The sequence below is a fragment of the Oncorhynchus mykiss genome, chromosome 15 (genome assembly GCF_013265735.2).
Source record: "Oncorhynchus mykiss isolate Arlee chromosome 15, USDA_OmykA_1.1, whole genome shotgun sequence".
NCBI lineage: Eukaryota > Metazoa > Chordata > Actinopteri > Salmoniformes > Salmonidae > Oncorhynchus > Oncorhynchus mykiss.
In genome coordinates, this window is record NC_048579.1 from 23060575 (window position 1) to 23074586 (window position 14012).

General features: G+C 45.9%; 1 protein-coding gene across 2 annotated transcripts in view; it reads right to left on the minus strand.

The window, feature by feature from the left end:
• Positions 1 to 109: 109 nt before the first annotated feature.
• The window catches only part of LOC110489811, a 62143-nt gene continuing 48240 nt past the window's right edge, over positions 110 to 14012 (minus strand). Inside the window, exons 5-10 of one of the 2 annotated variants that reach the window (XR_005036061.1) lie at positions 9819 to 9908; positions 6155 to 6290; positions 5572 to 5705; positions 4707 to 4912; positions 818 to 2582; positions 110 to 747 (exon numbers count right to left, since the gene is read on the minus strand). Coding sequence is in view for 1 of the 2 variants with exons in the window: in XM_021562737.2 (XP_021418412.1) it covers positions 1484 to 2582; positions 4707 to 4912; positions 5572 to 5705; positions 6155 to 6290; positions 9819 to 9908 (1665 nt within the window). In the remaining variant the exon portion in view is untranslated. Of the gene's footprint in view, positions 2583 to 4706; positions 4913 to 5571; positions 5706 to 6154; positions 6291 to 9818; positions 9909 to 14012 lie in introns of both variants that reach the window. The other variant, XM_021562737.2, reaches the window with a different exon arrangement.

The window sequence follows — 14012 nt, forward strand, 5'->3', positions numbered from 1 at the left end:
ATGGACCTCGCTTTGTGCATGGGGGCATTATCATGCTGAAACAGGAAAGGGCCTGCCCCAAACTGTTTCCACAAAGTTGGAAGCACAGAGGATGTCATTGTATGCTAAAGCGTAAGGGGACTAGCCCAAACCATGAAAAACAGCCACAGACCATTCTTCCTCCTCCACCAAACATTACAGTTGGAACTATGCATTGGGGCAGGTAGCGTTATCCTGGCATCTGCCAAACACAGATTCGTCCTCCGGACTGCTAGATGGTAAAGCGTGATTCAAAACTCCAGATAAGGCATTTCCACTGCTCCAGAGTCCAATGGCGGCGAGCTTTACACCACTCCAGCTAACACTTGGCATTGCACATGGTGATCTTAGGCTTGTGTGCAGCTGCTCGGCCATGAACAGTTCTTGTGCTGACGTTGCTTCCAGAGGCAGTTTGGAACTCGGTAGTGAGTGTTGCAACCGAGGACAGACAATTTTTATGCTCTACCCACTTCAGCACCTGGTGGTCCCGTTCTGTGAGCTTGTGTGGCTTAACATTTCGCTAGACTCCCTGTCGAAATGAAGGTTGAATGAACATAAATAAAATAAACACAATTATTTGTACTGTAATGAACAGGAGGGATAATCTGTAGAAGTAATCAGATCATTACAACTCTGACCTAAAACAGTTGGGGCTGCAAAAATGGTTTGATTTGAGATCTAATATATGACCATTATCTCCCTACTTCTCTTCCTCGTCAAATTTCTGCCCTGCTAGAGCTGCTCTGATCAACTGTAAGTGCTGTTGTTATGAAGTTTCTCTAGCAGGGCAGAAATTGACTTGTTAGAAAGGTGGCACCCTATGACGGTGCAACATTGAAAGTCACGGAGCCCTTCAGTACGGCCATTCTACTGCCAACGTTTGTCTATGGAGATTACATGGCTGTGTGCTCGATTTTATACACCTGTCAGCAACGGGTGTGGCTGAAATAGCCGAATCCACAAATTCGAAGGGGTGTCCACATACTTTTGTGTATATATAGTGTATTCAGACTGATGCGTACCATATTCAAATGATCCTTCAATTGATTTACAAAACCTGACTAAAAAGAGCATGCACAACCCTCTTTGGGTAAACCTTCTAGACAGGAAATAATTTCTTGAGGACAAATATTTACATAATTGCAAATTGTATCACCCATCACGAATGTGTACATTTTATACAGTTTACCATCACATTTTTAAACAGCCTACCAGAGAAGTCAGGTGGAGACAACACAAAACACAAACAGAAATGTGACTAGAACATTTGCATCACTACATCAAAAGTGCTTCGGATAATAACTACAATTTCTTCCATTCATCAAAACAAAATCCAGGGGCAGGATCCCCCCCATACCTTTCTTTGATTGTCTCAACACTTAGACTTTAAACCTGAGCCATATCCTGAATGTCTTCTGCCAATGTATTATGCTGGTGAATGAGGAAGTGTGGGATGGATGTATGTCTATTGCATATAAACATAGGGGTTGGCTTTGTGCTGCCCAGCGTTCATCACACAGTGTGGCATAACGTTCCTCTGAGAGTGCCCCATGGCGTGACTCATGTCGTTGCTGCTGCCATCCGACCACGGGGGTGAGTCCATGGGTTCCCGCTTTATGGCATGGAGCAGTCCGTGACCTTTGAACTCGTAGCCCTGCTTGTAGTCCTGCTGCATGTAGCCCTTGTTGTGCTCCACAGGGCCGCTTGCATACACGTCCATGCAGTTGATGCTCTGGCTGCTACAGAGGGGGTCTGAGTGGGACAGCCTCTGGGGACTGAACTGGGACAGGTCCTTGTTAATCACACTCTTCAAGGGCCTGCCGCCCCCCACATTATTATAGTTCTGGAAGTGGCCGTTGTTGTAGGGTGGGCTGATGGGGCTGATACCCGCCTTGCCCCGCTGGCACGGCGAGTACTGCTCGTAGTAGTCCGCCTCCGACTTCATCTGAAGGCTGTTGTTGTCGCCGTAGCCGTTGCCGTAGCGACGGTCCACGGGCTCCCGGCACGTCCACGGACGGCCATAGGCGTCACAGCCGTTCTCCGAGTCAGAGTCCTGCTCCACCTTGATGGGCATCTCAGGCAGCAGGCGGCCATCGTAGCACTCGCCGTAGCCATTCTCGCTCTTCACCGCCTCTCCCAAGCAGTAGGGGTCCGAGCCGTCGGGGGTCTGGAGGCTCCCGTACATCTTGGGCACGTAGACCTCACCACCTCGCCCTCCTCCATGACACATGCTGGGGGACATGCGGTAGGGCTTACCGTAGTGGCCCGCCTTCCCGAGTCGATTCGAGGGGATGTAGCCGCCACTCTGCCCAGCCCGGACGGTCCCTGAGGCAGGCCGCATGGGCCACGGGGAGTCCGGGCCTGGGCCTTTGTGGTGGGGGACGCCGCCCATAGAGGTCTTGCAGTAGTTGAGGGGCTCGTCCTGGCCGTAGTAGCCCCCCTCCGACTTGTACTTGAGGCGCTGCTGGGACCCCCCGGGGCTGGTGCAGTTGAGGAGCAGCGGGTCCCCGCCATCCACCATCGCCACACTGCCAGAGTGCCTCCTGAAGTGCTCCTCTCTCTCACTGCAACATGGAGGAAGAGGAGAGGTAGGGAGATAATGAAAAATGTGTTAGATCTAAAATCAAACCATTTTTGCAGCCCAACTGTTCAACTAGGTCAGAGTTGTAATGATCTGATTACTTCTACAGATCATCCCTCCTGTTCATTACAGTACAAATAATTGTATTTATTTTATTTATATTCATGCAACTTTTATTTCGACAGAGAGTCATGCATACACATCAACACACATCAATATACACTATACACATCACTAAACACATCACTATATACACAGTAAAATAAACATCAATACGAGATAGATGATCGTATAGGGAACAAGACACTTTTTTGCTATGTCAACAAGAGAGGAATACAATTCTCCCGCTTTATCCTGTCTCATCAGAACAGTGTGTGTGGATTATAATAATCGTATATTTCTCATGTCCTTTCAGCTATCCATTTTGTCCGTTCAAATAATCAAGTCAACAACAACATTGACATCGAATTCTCAGAATAACAAAAACGAAGCCATATTTATTTCTGGGAATGATTTAATCTTTTCCAGGATCTAAACACAGGCAGGCAGATTATATAACTCCCTGCCAAAGCTAGGGATCAGTTAGCCTAGAGAACTACGTTATCTTCCTTCTCTTCCCTACAAATTGTATTTCAATGCCCTCAGCGATAAATAGATACATGTTTAGTTCTTAAGACCCCGACTGTGGTTCAATGACACATTCTGGGCTAAAGTCTGTGCATCATGTTGAGGCTAGGCCTACAGAGACCAAAACCTATTGAATGTCTCTTTAGTGAACTCTGCTGGTGAGAGCATGACCCATTCTGTCATTTTTCAACACCACAAACAATATCTCTCCTTCTCTGTCGCTCTCCCTCAACTCATCAGTCAATTCTGTCATTTAGCTGGTTTTGGAGGAGGGTAAAAGAACCATGGACTGTGGAGACACTGAGGTCGTGGAGGAGACCAAGGTCGTGGAGGAGACACTGAGGTCGTGGAGGAGACACTGAGGTTGTGGAGGAGACCAAGGTCGTGGAGGAGACACTGAGGTCGCTTCATAACAGCTTTAACTGAAATTAATGGGAAGCTCTTTTGACGTATGATCGTCGATTCCCCCTCAGAAGCAAGGATTGCCCCCTCTTGCCAAGGTATGCTTCAGGTTTATAAAGTGTGCAGACTTATGTCTTACATCAGGATAACTTAGTATCAGAGTCGGTCAAATCCCTAACGCTTAAGTAATGTGTATTGGACTTATACAAGTCCAACAAGCGTTGTGTCATGAAACATCCTGGTTCTATGGTAGAACCACCTCTGTTGGCGAGTGAAAATAGGATACTATTTGGGAGATATTACACATTATTCATAATGAACACAAGAGGGGGTGGTAGGGCCCTAGCTGACTAGTACTGAGTGTGCCCTCCAACTCAACTTTTACCCTCAAAGTCAGGTTTCCTCCCTAATGATCCATGAAGCACAGGCCCACGTCCAAAAACAGAAAATCAATTTGTTGTCTTAATTGAGTGTTGTGAGCCATCCAAAGCTCATTTTAGTGTGTGTGCGTGTTTGTGTGGTGTTTGTGTTTGAGGGGGTGGAAAGAGAAAGAAGCCAGCTTCTGTGTGAAGCTATTGTTCTTGATGTCACAGGTCGTTTCTGATTGGTCTAGGCGAACAGGGGGTTGTGCCCAATACTTAGCAAGGCAGCCTTTGCCCTTGGTGACCCAGATCTGTCCAGTTAATATGCTGGGCCTAGCTTAGCCTGGCTCATTGGCTGACCTTGCCCCTTTCTCACTCCAAACACTTGGACTGTGCCAACTATGTCCCAAATCTAACTATTCGGACCACACTGAAGTTGCTGTTCAAAGAAATTAAAGAATGGTCTGAGAATGGTTGGTCTGCAGATAAGGCAAAACTAGATTGACTGATCCATGCTCCAAGGAGTTCCATCTCCCATCAGTAAACGTTTAAGTTAGTAGTAACCTTATAAGGCATGACATAGCCCTGATCATCAATAAAAAATTGGAGTTTGAAATAATATCACTTGAAGCCTAGAAAGTGAGTACATTTACAAGTATAGTCAGTGTAAGCCTATATGATGATGTCAGAGTCTAGGTGTGTCCTTCCGTCCTTACCCGTGATCTAGTGCAGGGATGATGCCCCCTCCGCTCTTCTGCTTGCCCCTCATCATCATGCCCTTCATCTTCATCTCTGTGATGGAGGGCAGCAGAAGAGGCACAGCCACACAGAACAGGGCCAGCTGGGGGGGTAGCAGGGCCCCCGAACCCGACTTCTTCTTCTGTCCCTGGAGGAACTTCAGCCGCCCCTGGAACTGCATGGTCTAACAGAGGGAGGCAAGGTTAGAGCCTACAACTTTGAGGTGGAGTGTTTAGCACCCAAAATAGGTATAAAGAGCATTTTCTTGTTGAGAACTTGTTTTTTGCCAGATGCTATTTAGGACACTATAATTTGAAGCACTATTATGGTATGCTATTAATGAATTATGGCTGACAACTTGTCTGATCTCAGCACTTCTGGTAATGAAGAAAAAATGAAAAAAAGTCTTGATACAAGCCAAGTTTATTCAGTCACAACAGCCTAGAGAAATAACAGAACGACCAAAGCTGTCTTTGCCTGCCATCGAAATGGACCCGTTGACAGGAGGATCTCTGTTGACCTTCCCTACAGTGTTCAAATCAAGGCCAACTTCAAGCCCCATCCGTTTCCATTGACGGATCCAAACCTCCAAACCACTCTGGTCAGAACTATGGAAGGTGGACCAATGGCTGTAAATAGTAAATACATCTGTGTCCAAGCACCAAATCTTCTGGCCTGCTATGTCCGGGATATGGGAACATTCTATGTATACCTACACTCAAGCTACAATTTCAGCAAACATGACACCAAATGGGAGATCTTTCTTTGGTAAGTACATCCCCGTCAGTTCGCATTAGAGGCATCATGGCTGGGTGGGTTCTCTGGATGGGTTTGTCCACTCACCAAAAAGCCAGAGGTGCTGTCCAGCAGGCAGCGTACACGGGAGATGAAACAGCGGTTGAGGAAGGAAGAGAACTCAGGAGCAACTCCCCCCGCCTCCTGAGAATGGAACAGGCTGCTCACCACAAAGTCTTCTCCTATAAAAATAAATAAAATAACATTCACTGTATTGCCGTTTTTTCCAGTTTCTTACGGTGGACAAGCTTTAAAAGACTTACAGTGTTGGTAAACAATTGCAGAGTCTATTGTGTTAGAGATGGGCCTTCATACTTCTCACACACACCTTATCCCTGTGGTGGAGAGGTGGCATTGGAATGAGGTGTGTTTGTGAGAAATACGAAGGCCTATCTGACATAATCGAGCATAGTCTGGGACTTTCCACCCATACATTGACCATTAATCACAGTCTGGTTAGTGGATGTGAATAGAGTTAACAGCACAGTTAACAGTCCAGTCTTACTGTTTGCTGAATCGGTGCTCCTAATTTCTGCTCGCTCACTCCCACTGTTGCTAGGCAGAGGGCCTCCCTCCACTAAAACCCTGTGACCTTTCCTACCCATACTGTTCCTGGTAATTATATACACACCAGTTTCTGTGGCTGAATGGTGGTCCTGGGATGAGCCGTGCTGGCTGGGGTTCATGGCCCAGTGGAGTTGTCTTCTGAACTCCTGCCGGTCATCTACATGGATATAATCAAAGACGTTCTGGTGCATCACGTCCGTCTGGATGGAGGGAGAGATCGAGACAATTACACATGAAGGCCCCAGAACTGTTAGCCATTACTCCCACCCATAACCCAGAGACCTCGACACTTAACCTCTGCCATGGTTCACTGGATTGGCCCAAAGGCCTCACACGCAGAGGGTTCTGGAGGTGACACCAAAAGACCCAAATAGTTCTGTTATGGGTCTGGCTAACGGGCTGCTAATCTGTCTGTCTGTTGCTCAGATTTGGATTGGTGTGATTTTGTAAGAGTTTCACAGGACATTTTGTGGTTGGAATAACTTATGAATAACTTGCAATAAAAAATATATATATTATGCTTTGTTTAAAGAATGTGACTGTTTGAATGACTAAAGTATGACATTATAGTGAATGACTTTACACAACTTGAGCTAAATCATGTATTCAGAACAATATCCCCAACAGCTCTGAAAAAGTGGCATATTTACTGGAAGATTCTCTGAGATCAGCTGGTTGTTGTTGCCAATATGTTAAAACCATTTTGTGTGCTGCTGCTGAAATTCCACAAGGAATTCTTCCACTAAACTACACAACGGGCAACATTTACAGTGGCTCTCCGATGTCACTGAGCCACGGGGCCAGCGAGGGCAAGTCCTGTTTGTCAAACATCGCGTGACACCAGCTCCTGAAGAGCAGCCCAGCCCAGCCCTGCTGAAAACCCCCTTACAACCCAACCCAGCCCGCATTTGTAATGCCTCTTTCTTTCCAGCAATAGCTGTGCTTTCTGTCAGGGAAATGACAGATCCCCACTGAAATATTCAACCTTCCCCCCATAATTTCCACATTGGAGGCACGCAAGCTTTTTTGAACATTTGCCTTGCAAAACAATTCCTCCCACCGAAGCACATGGCAAGCGCCGCCACAGTTCCCACCGGCAGACAGATCGGGTGTCTATTGTGTGAGATTCTCTCGTAAAAAAAGAATAAGTGATATTTTCCCTGGCCCTCGCGTCTTGATCTTCAAAAGCGTAATTACAACGGAACAAATAGGATCAAAGCGACAATGCTGTTTTTGCACCATTTCAGTGCTTTCTTGTGGTGTCGTCCCTAAAAACAGTCCTATATTTGTCTTCAGTGCTGCCTATTAGTGTGTCTGTCTTCTTTATGGCTTCTTAATTATGGATGCCTGGAATGTTTTGTCAAGGTTTAAGTGGTATTATCAGAGTTTTCTCACAATCACACCCAACTGCATGATGTATACATAATGCCACAACTTGACAGTTAGAAGCCATAAATTAAATATTAAACTATAGTATCTCTTTGTGTACATGTATGATATACACTCTATAGACAAAAGTATGTGGACACACCTTCAAATTAGCATATTTGGTTATTTCAGCAACACCTGTTGCTGACAGGTATCTAAAAATCTAGCACACCGCCATGCAATCTCCATAGACAAACCTTGGCAGTAGAATGGCCTTACTGAAGAACTCAGTGACTTTCAACGTGACACCGTCATAGGATGCCACCTTCCCAACAAGTCCGTTCGTCAAATTTCTGCCCTGCTAGAGGGGCCCGGTCAACTGTAAGTGCTGTTATTGAGAAGTGGAAACGTCTAGGAGCAGCAATGGCTGAGGCTAAATGGTAGGCCACACAAGCTCACAGAATGGGAGTGTTGAAGCGTGTAGCGGGTGAAGATTGTCTGTCCTTGTTTGCAACACTCACTACCGAGTTCCAAACTGCCTCTGCGAGCAACGTCAGCACAATAACTGTTTGTTGGGAGCTTCATGAAATGGGTTCCCATGGCCGAGCAGCCACACACAAGCCTAAGATCACCATGTGCAATGCCAAGCGTCGGCTGGAGTGGTGTAAAGTTCGCCACCATTGGACTCTGGAGCAGTGGAAACTCGTTCTTTGGAGTGATGAATCACACTTCACCATCAGGCAGTCCGACGGACGAATCTGGGTTTGGCGGATGCCAAGAGAACGCAGCAAAGGGGGGACCAACTCCATATTAATGCCCATGATTTTGGAATGAGACGTTCGACGAGCAGGAGTCCATATTATGAGTTTAAGTTTGTTTTGTATTAGAAAATTGAGCAGACTTACACACCTTTTAAACGATTAATTTCATGTTTTTTAAAAGGAAAACAATTATCTATACTGAGGGATCTATAGTCACAAGTGTGTGTGTTGGTTAGGACAACTTATGTGCTACTGTGAAATGTAAAACTTCTGTGTTGGATGTTTTTCTAACACAGTTCTATGTCAGACCATGCAACATCCTTCTGTAGGTGGCACTGACACTAAATGTCAGGACTAAACACTGTCACAGCAACCTTATTTTTCACACCACTTGTGAAATATAATTTGTGAAATATAATTTTAATCTTCCCCAATCCTCTACAGAATTTAGGGACGATGACACAAAGCCATTTGAACCGGACAGAGGTTTGATTTTGTCTGTAAACGTGGTTGTGTCATGAACCGAGCACTCACAGCTCCAGAGTGACATGCGGCTAAAGTCTCTGGCACGCAGCAAGGCACCACTTTCAGACCACTTCAGTTTTCATTCCATTTGAATGACGCTGTTATTGCACCCGACTCCTTGTAAGGCAAGTGCAGGCACTCTTGCAGAATAATCTCCCGCGCTCAAATGGCTGCCTTGTCTGGGGAGCTGGGGGCGCTGCTAATAGTGTTAAAGCACTTTATCCATGACTGTGAGGGGAAATGATTTAAGTAGGGGACGACAGGCATACCCAGTTGATAACATCAATAATTAACGTCGCAGAGGAAGTCGGAGAAGCTGGAGTTCGCCTCGTCTTATGCCTGCCCGTCCCGGTCACTACCTCCTGACCGCCTCAGAACCTTTCTCTCTCTCTCTCTCTCTGAATAGCCTGTGGTGCTGCTGAGCTGACCTCCCTGTCACCTCTTCCCTCTGGTGAAGGGTTCAGGGAGTTCTTTACACCCCACCAAATAATGTAACAGACCAACATAGAGAGGGATGGAGAGATGGAGCAAAGAGAAGGGAAGAGAGAGGCTAAGAGAGGTCAGGGGATGGAGAGATGGGGCAAAGAGAAGGGAAGAGAGAGGCTAAGAGAGGTCAGGGGATGGAGAGATGGGGCAAAGAGAAGGGAAGAGAGAGGCTAAGAGAGGTCAGGGGATGGAGAGATGGGGCAAAGAGAAGGGAAGAGAGAGGCTAAGAGTGGTCAGGGGATGGAGAGATGGGGCAAAGAGAAGGGAAGAGAGAGGCTAAGAGAGGTCAGGGGATGGAAAGCCAAGAGACAGTGGCAGGGTAAACTAGGCCTTTATGTGTCTGCTGCTGCGGCCGGCTCCCATTGGGACAACAGTTTCTACCAGGCCATGGCCCCTGTCTCAACTCACAACTTTCTTGGGGCTCTCTCAATGTGCAGAGTACATACACAGTCCCACTACTCCAGTTAGCCTGGTAAATGTCAGCAGAAATACCTTTAAATTAACGTCTGTTATCTGTTACCAACATGCCCTGGAAGACCATATAAAATATATTCAATTAATTTAAAAAATCTTAACAATGAGACGTACCTGATGGAAGCCCAAGTAGTCGACGATGGTGGAGGAGGCATAGAAGACCATTCCATCGCTGCTCACCACCAGCGCAAAGCCAGTCAGGGACTAGAGGGGGAAAAAGAGAGACGAAGGTTAGTTTGCACGAATACTGATAGCGGCACTTGGCTTTGGAGCTTGGCTCATCTCGTTTGGGTTATTGGCAATTTAATATCACAGATATGAGGGTGAGTTTTTACATTTCCTGACTGTGTTTGTCTTCCAAAAGCCCTCCCAAGGAACACCCAAAAGATGACAACACCGAGCAACTCCATCACAGAGGTTTTTCAATCGACTGCCCTCATTTTGAAAGTATTCATTAAATGGGATTCATACAGCTCATTCACAACAGGCTGTCCACAACTGAGGTGGGAGGGAGGGCGGTGGAAGCGGAGGAGTCGGTTCCCCAAACTGTAATTTATGAACTTCCCAGTGTTTGTACTGGGTCCAAGTCTCCGGCGATCGCGTGACTGGCGCTGTGCTCCTGCCAGAACCTGTCACCTCCAGTTTACTGTGAGCAACACCAGGTCAGCCCAGGCTGCTACACTGCTCCAGTCCTGGCTAACACAGGCTAGCACTGTGACTACTACTGCTGCTGTTTGGCTATGTATTGATCTATTTTCAATGCTGATGTATGTTTGGGGTGGGTATGTGTGTACATTCCATGATGGATAAGGGGTGGTCTGGTCTGGTCTGGTGTGGTAGCTGTCTGTGGGCTGAGGTTTCTGTTTGCCCTCTGAGGCTGCCCCGTTCATACAGAGAGTGGCAGAACACAACATACACAGCCACTGGTCCTTCTGTTTCCTCAACCTCAAACTTACAACACGCCTCAGACTTCAATAGGCTTCTGTTCTTTGTCAACTTCTTTCTCACCATTATTTGGCTCATGTCCTAATTCCCCAGTGCTCCCTCATTTTGAGTGACAGACATATTTAACCGCTTTACTGAAAAGCTAATCCCAGGGCCGTGTGTCTGGTGGTGTAACTTCAAAATGGCCGTCACATTATCTTAGTGAATGAGTTGTGATGACTTGCATGATGCATTAGGACTACGGATCAATTAACTCATTTAGAAGGGGAACGTCTGGATGACGACAAAGAACAAGAAAGAGAAGATCTATGAGACAATGCAAGAAATGTATCTTAAATAATGTAGCTTCTACCTTAACCTACTAACACCCTTGACACCTGTGTCAATGTAAACTTTTTCTAATTTGACGATACAACAATTTGACAGTGTGTTTGATTTTGTGTGTCGATAAATATGTTGACCACAAAAACCATTGCAATTACTTAAAGGACTTTGGTAATAAAGCCCTTTACCTACTTCCCCAGATTCAGATGAACTCGTGGACACCATTTTTATATCTCAGCGTGCAGTTTAAAGGAAGTTGCTAACCAGCGTTAGTGCAATTGCTAACAAGCGCTATGACAATGACTGGTAGTCTATGGTAACTGCTAATACGCTAGTAGATACCACAGACTTCCAGTAATTGAGCTAATGATAGTTAGCATTGGCTCACAAAACTATCTCTAACTTCCTTCATACTGGATGCAGAGACATAAAAATTGTATCCATTAGTTCATCTGACTCTGGAAGTAGATAAAATGCTTCATTGACAACATCCTGAAGTATCACTTTAAATATAATAAAGTTTATTAAATTAAATTCACTACTGATCCTCCACGCCCCAGGTTGAAAACAATAACAAAACCATGTTCATAGATTACAGGGAGACACAAAGAAAATCCACCCTGGTAATTGCCAACTGATGTATGACATGTCTCTCTATCACTACTGAGCCTTCCCAGATCCTTATATGGTGAGCTCACTTCACTGGCATGCCATTTAATCACCTGTTTATTGTGCACGCTCACTGCTAATGCACTAATGTATACAGGTACAGCTCTGAGACGTGTGTATGTGTACTTGCATGTTTACGTGCATGGATCTCTTAAGTTTGTGTGCATGAGTGTGCTGTGTGCTGTGTGCTGTGTGCGTGTGTGTGTGTGTGTGTGTGTGTGTGTGTGTATATATATAGATAGATAGATAGATAGAGGCTCCCCTCCCCTCTGTGTGTAGCATTGTGGATGAAGACAGTGTTTGACAGGTTTAAACTGCACACTCCTGCAACAGTCAGGGGGGTTGCTGACCTAGTAAATGCACTCCCCTTCCCCCAGCAACCAAGCATGGTGTAACCAAGCACTGCTCAGCAAAAACAGCAGGCCTGTGCGTGATAAGCTACTCTGGCATTCCGGCACGAAATCTATTATCGTTCTTTAACGCAGGTGTATGTGGGTGGGGGTGGGGTGGGGTGTATGTGGGTGGGGGTGGGGTGGGGTGGATGATACTGGATATAGGAAATGGTTTGTGTATTAGTAAATGTTTATTACAATTCACAATGAAGATGTAGATCTGGTATCACTTTCATTGATTCCTAATGTGGTTTCACCGGTGCTTAATAGGACTTGCTAAAATAATTCATAGCACTATAACAGTCCAATACATACGTGCTGGTTAATGAATTCATAATACATTACACACCAAGATGGTTCATAGACAGAGCTGTCACTGTGTTCATGATGCTGCAGCACTCTAGCCAACCCCTCAGATATGATATGTTCTCTCTTAGCCAGATGCCACTGAATCACACTATCAATACAATCCCCTGGTTGGAATTCTCTCTCTTTCTCTCTACCATTTGTTTTCACAAAGCGAGAAGGGGAGCATTTTAAAATCACTGCTTCCCAGCATTTATTTTTCTCCCGGTTCATGGAATTCCGATAGCATTAAGTAATGGAAACTTGCACCTGCTCCTGGCCCGGACAAGAAAACATTTCAAATTCAAAGTCGAAAGACCCTCATGGGTCCTATAAACGAGGTGGAAGGTTAAAAGCTTTGACTTACAACTCTTAAGAGGCAGTTTGCACGCATTACCAAAAATACGCTCACTACATTTGGACACGGCAGAGGGCTGCGCTGAGGGAGAGAGAGAGAGAGAGGGAGGGGGGTGGAGGGGTGACATGCCTTTGTTTCCACACATTTGATAGGTTTCCTCCTCTCTCACATTGTCACCGTGAGATCAAAGCAGCAGTGCCAGGGTCACGGTGAAAAAGAGCTGTTCCTAGTGTTTTGAGTCATCTGCGGCAGCCGGCAGGGAGAGAGAGGGGAAACTCACTGGCATCCTCTCGCTGCCCCAGGGGAGCCCGTCGCCACAGCAATGGCAACCACCGCGAAGCTAGTCATTTCTGGAGTCACGCAATGAAAGGCGACACATTATTGCCACAGTCAATCGACTTTGTTTATAACCTGTGTTGTGACAGCCCAACACTTTAACTGAAGCCTCACTGGGCTCTTCTCTCTCTCTGTGTGTGTGTGTGTGGGGGGGGGGGAATAGTGTTATAACCCTTTGTTTAATAAACACTAATTAGCACATTGAATGCCTAATTACATCACAAACAATGATCTGAGCACACTGTTCACATGTGTATTATAGCTCAGGACTAGCTCCAGTTGAGCTGGGCCTCTCACGAACATACTGTTGTTCACATTCATCAGCCATGCACCTGTTTGGCTGGTATGGAGTCAGTCACTTCATAATGCAGTGGTACAGACACTTTAACAACATCTCGTATTTTGCAGGACTACTCTTCAATCTTGCACCTCCTCTCTCCTCTTATGCTCTCATTTTAGCACCAGTGGCTGAGATTTCTCTCAGTGCATTTTCAGCAAGTTAACATTTATTGTCATGAATCTTGCACTGGAGGCAGAACTGAGCGATTTCAGCTAGATGGGCCTGTCAAAATTGGTTATTGTACAAATTCATGAAAACAAAAATGTGCTTTTTGGCCTTAATTTAAGGTTAGGATTAGGCATTAGGTTTAGCAGTGTGGTTAAGGTTAGGTTTAAAATCCAATTTTATGACTGTGGCTTTGCCAGCTAGTGACCACCAATGCTGCCTCCAGAATAAGATTCATGGTGAAAAATGCTAACCTGCCCATTTCCATGGCTCTGGGTTTTTAAGTCAGTTTCCCGTCAGCAACCCAGCAGGGGGGCAACTGGTATCTGGTATCTATTGGAGCTAAACTGCACTTATCCATTCCCTCTCTATCCACCATCCCCACGTCCGTCATGCCATATTAGATCGCTCCAGTGGAGGTCAGAGCATGGGCA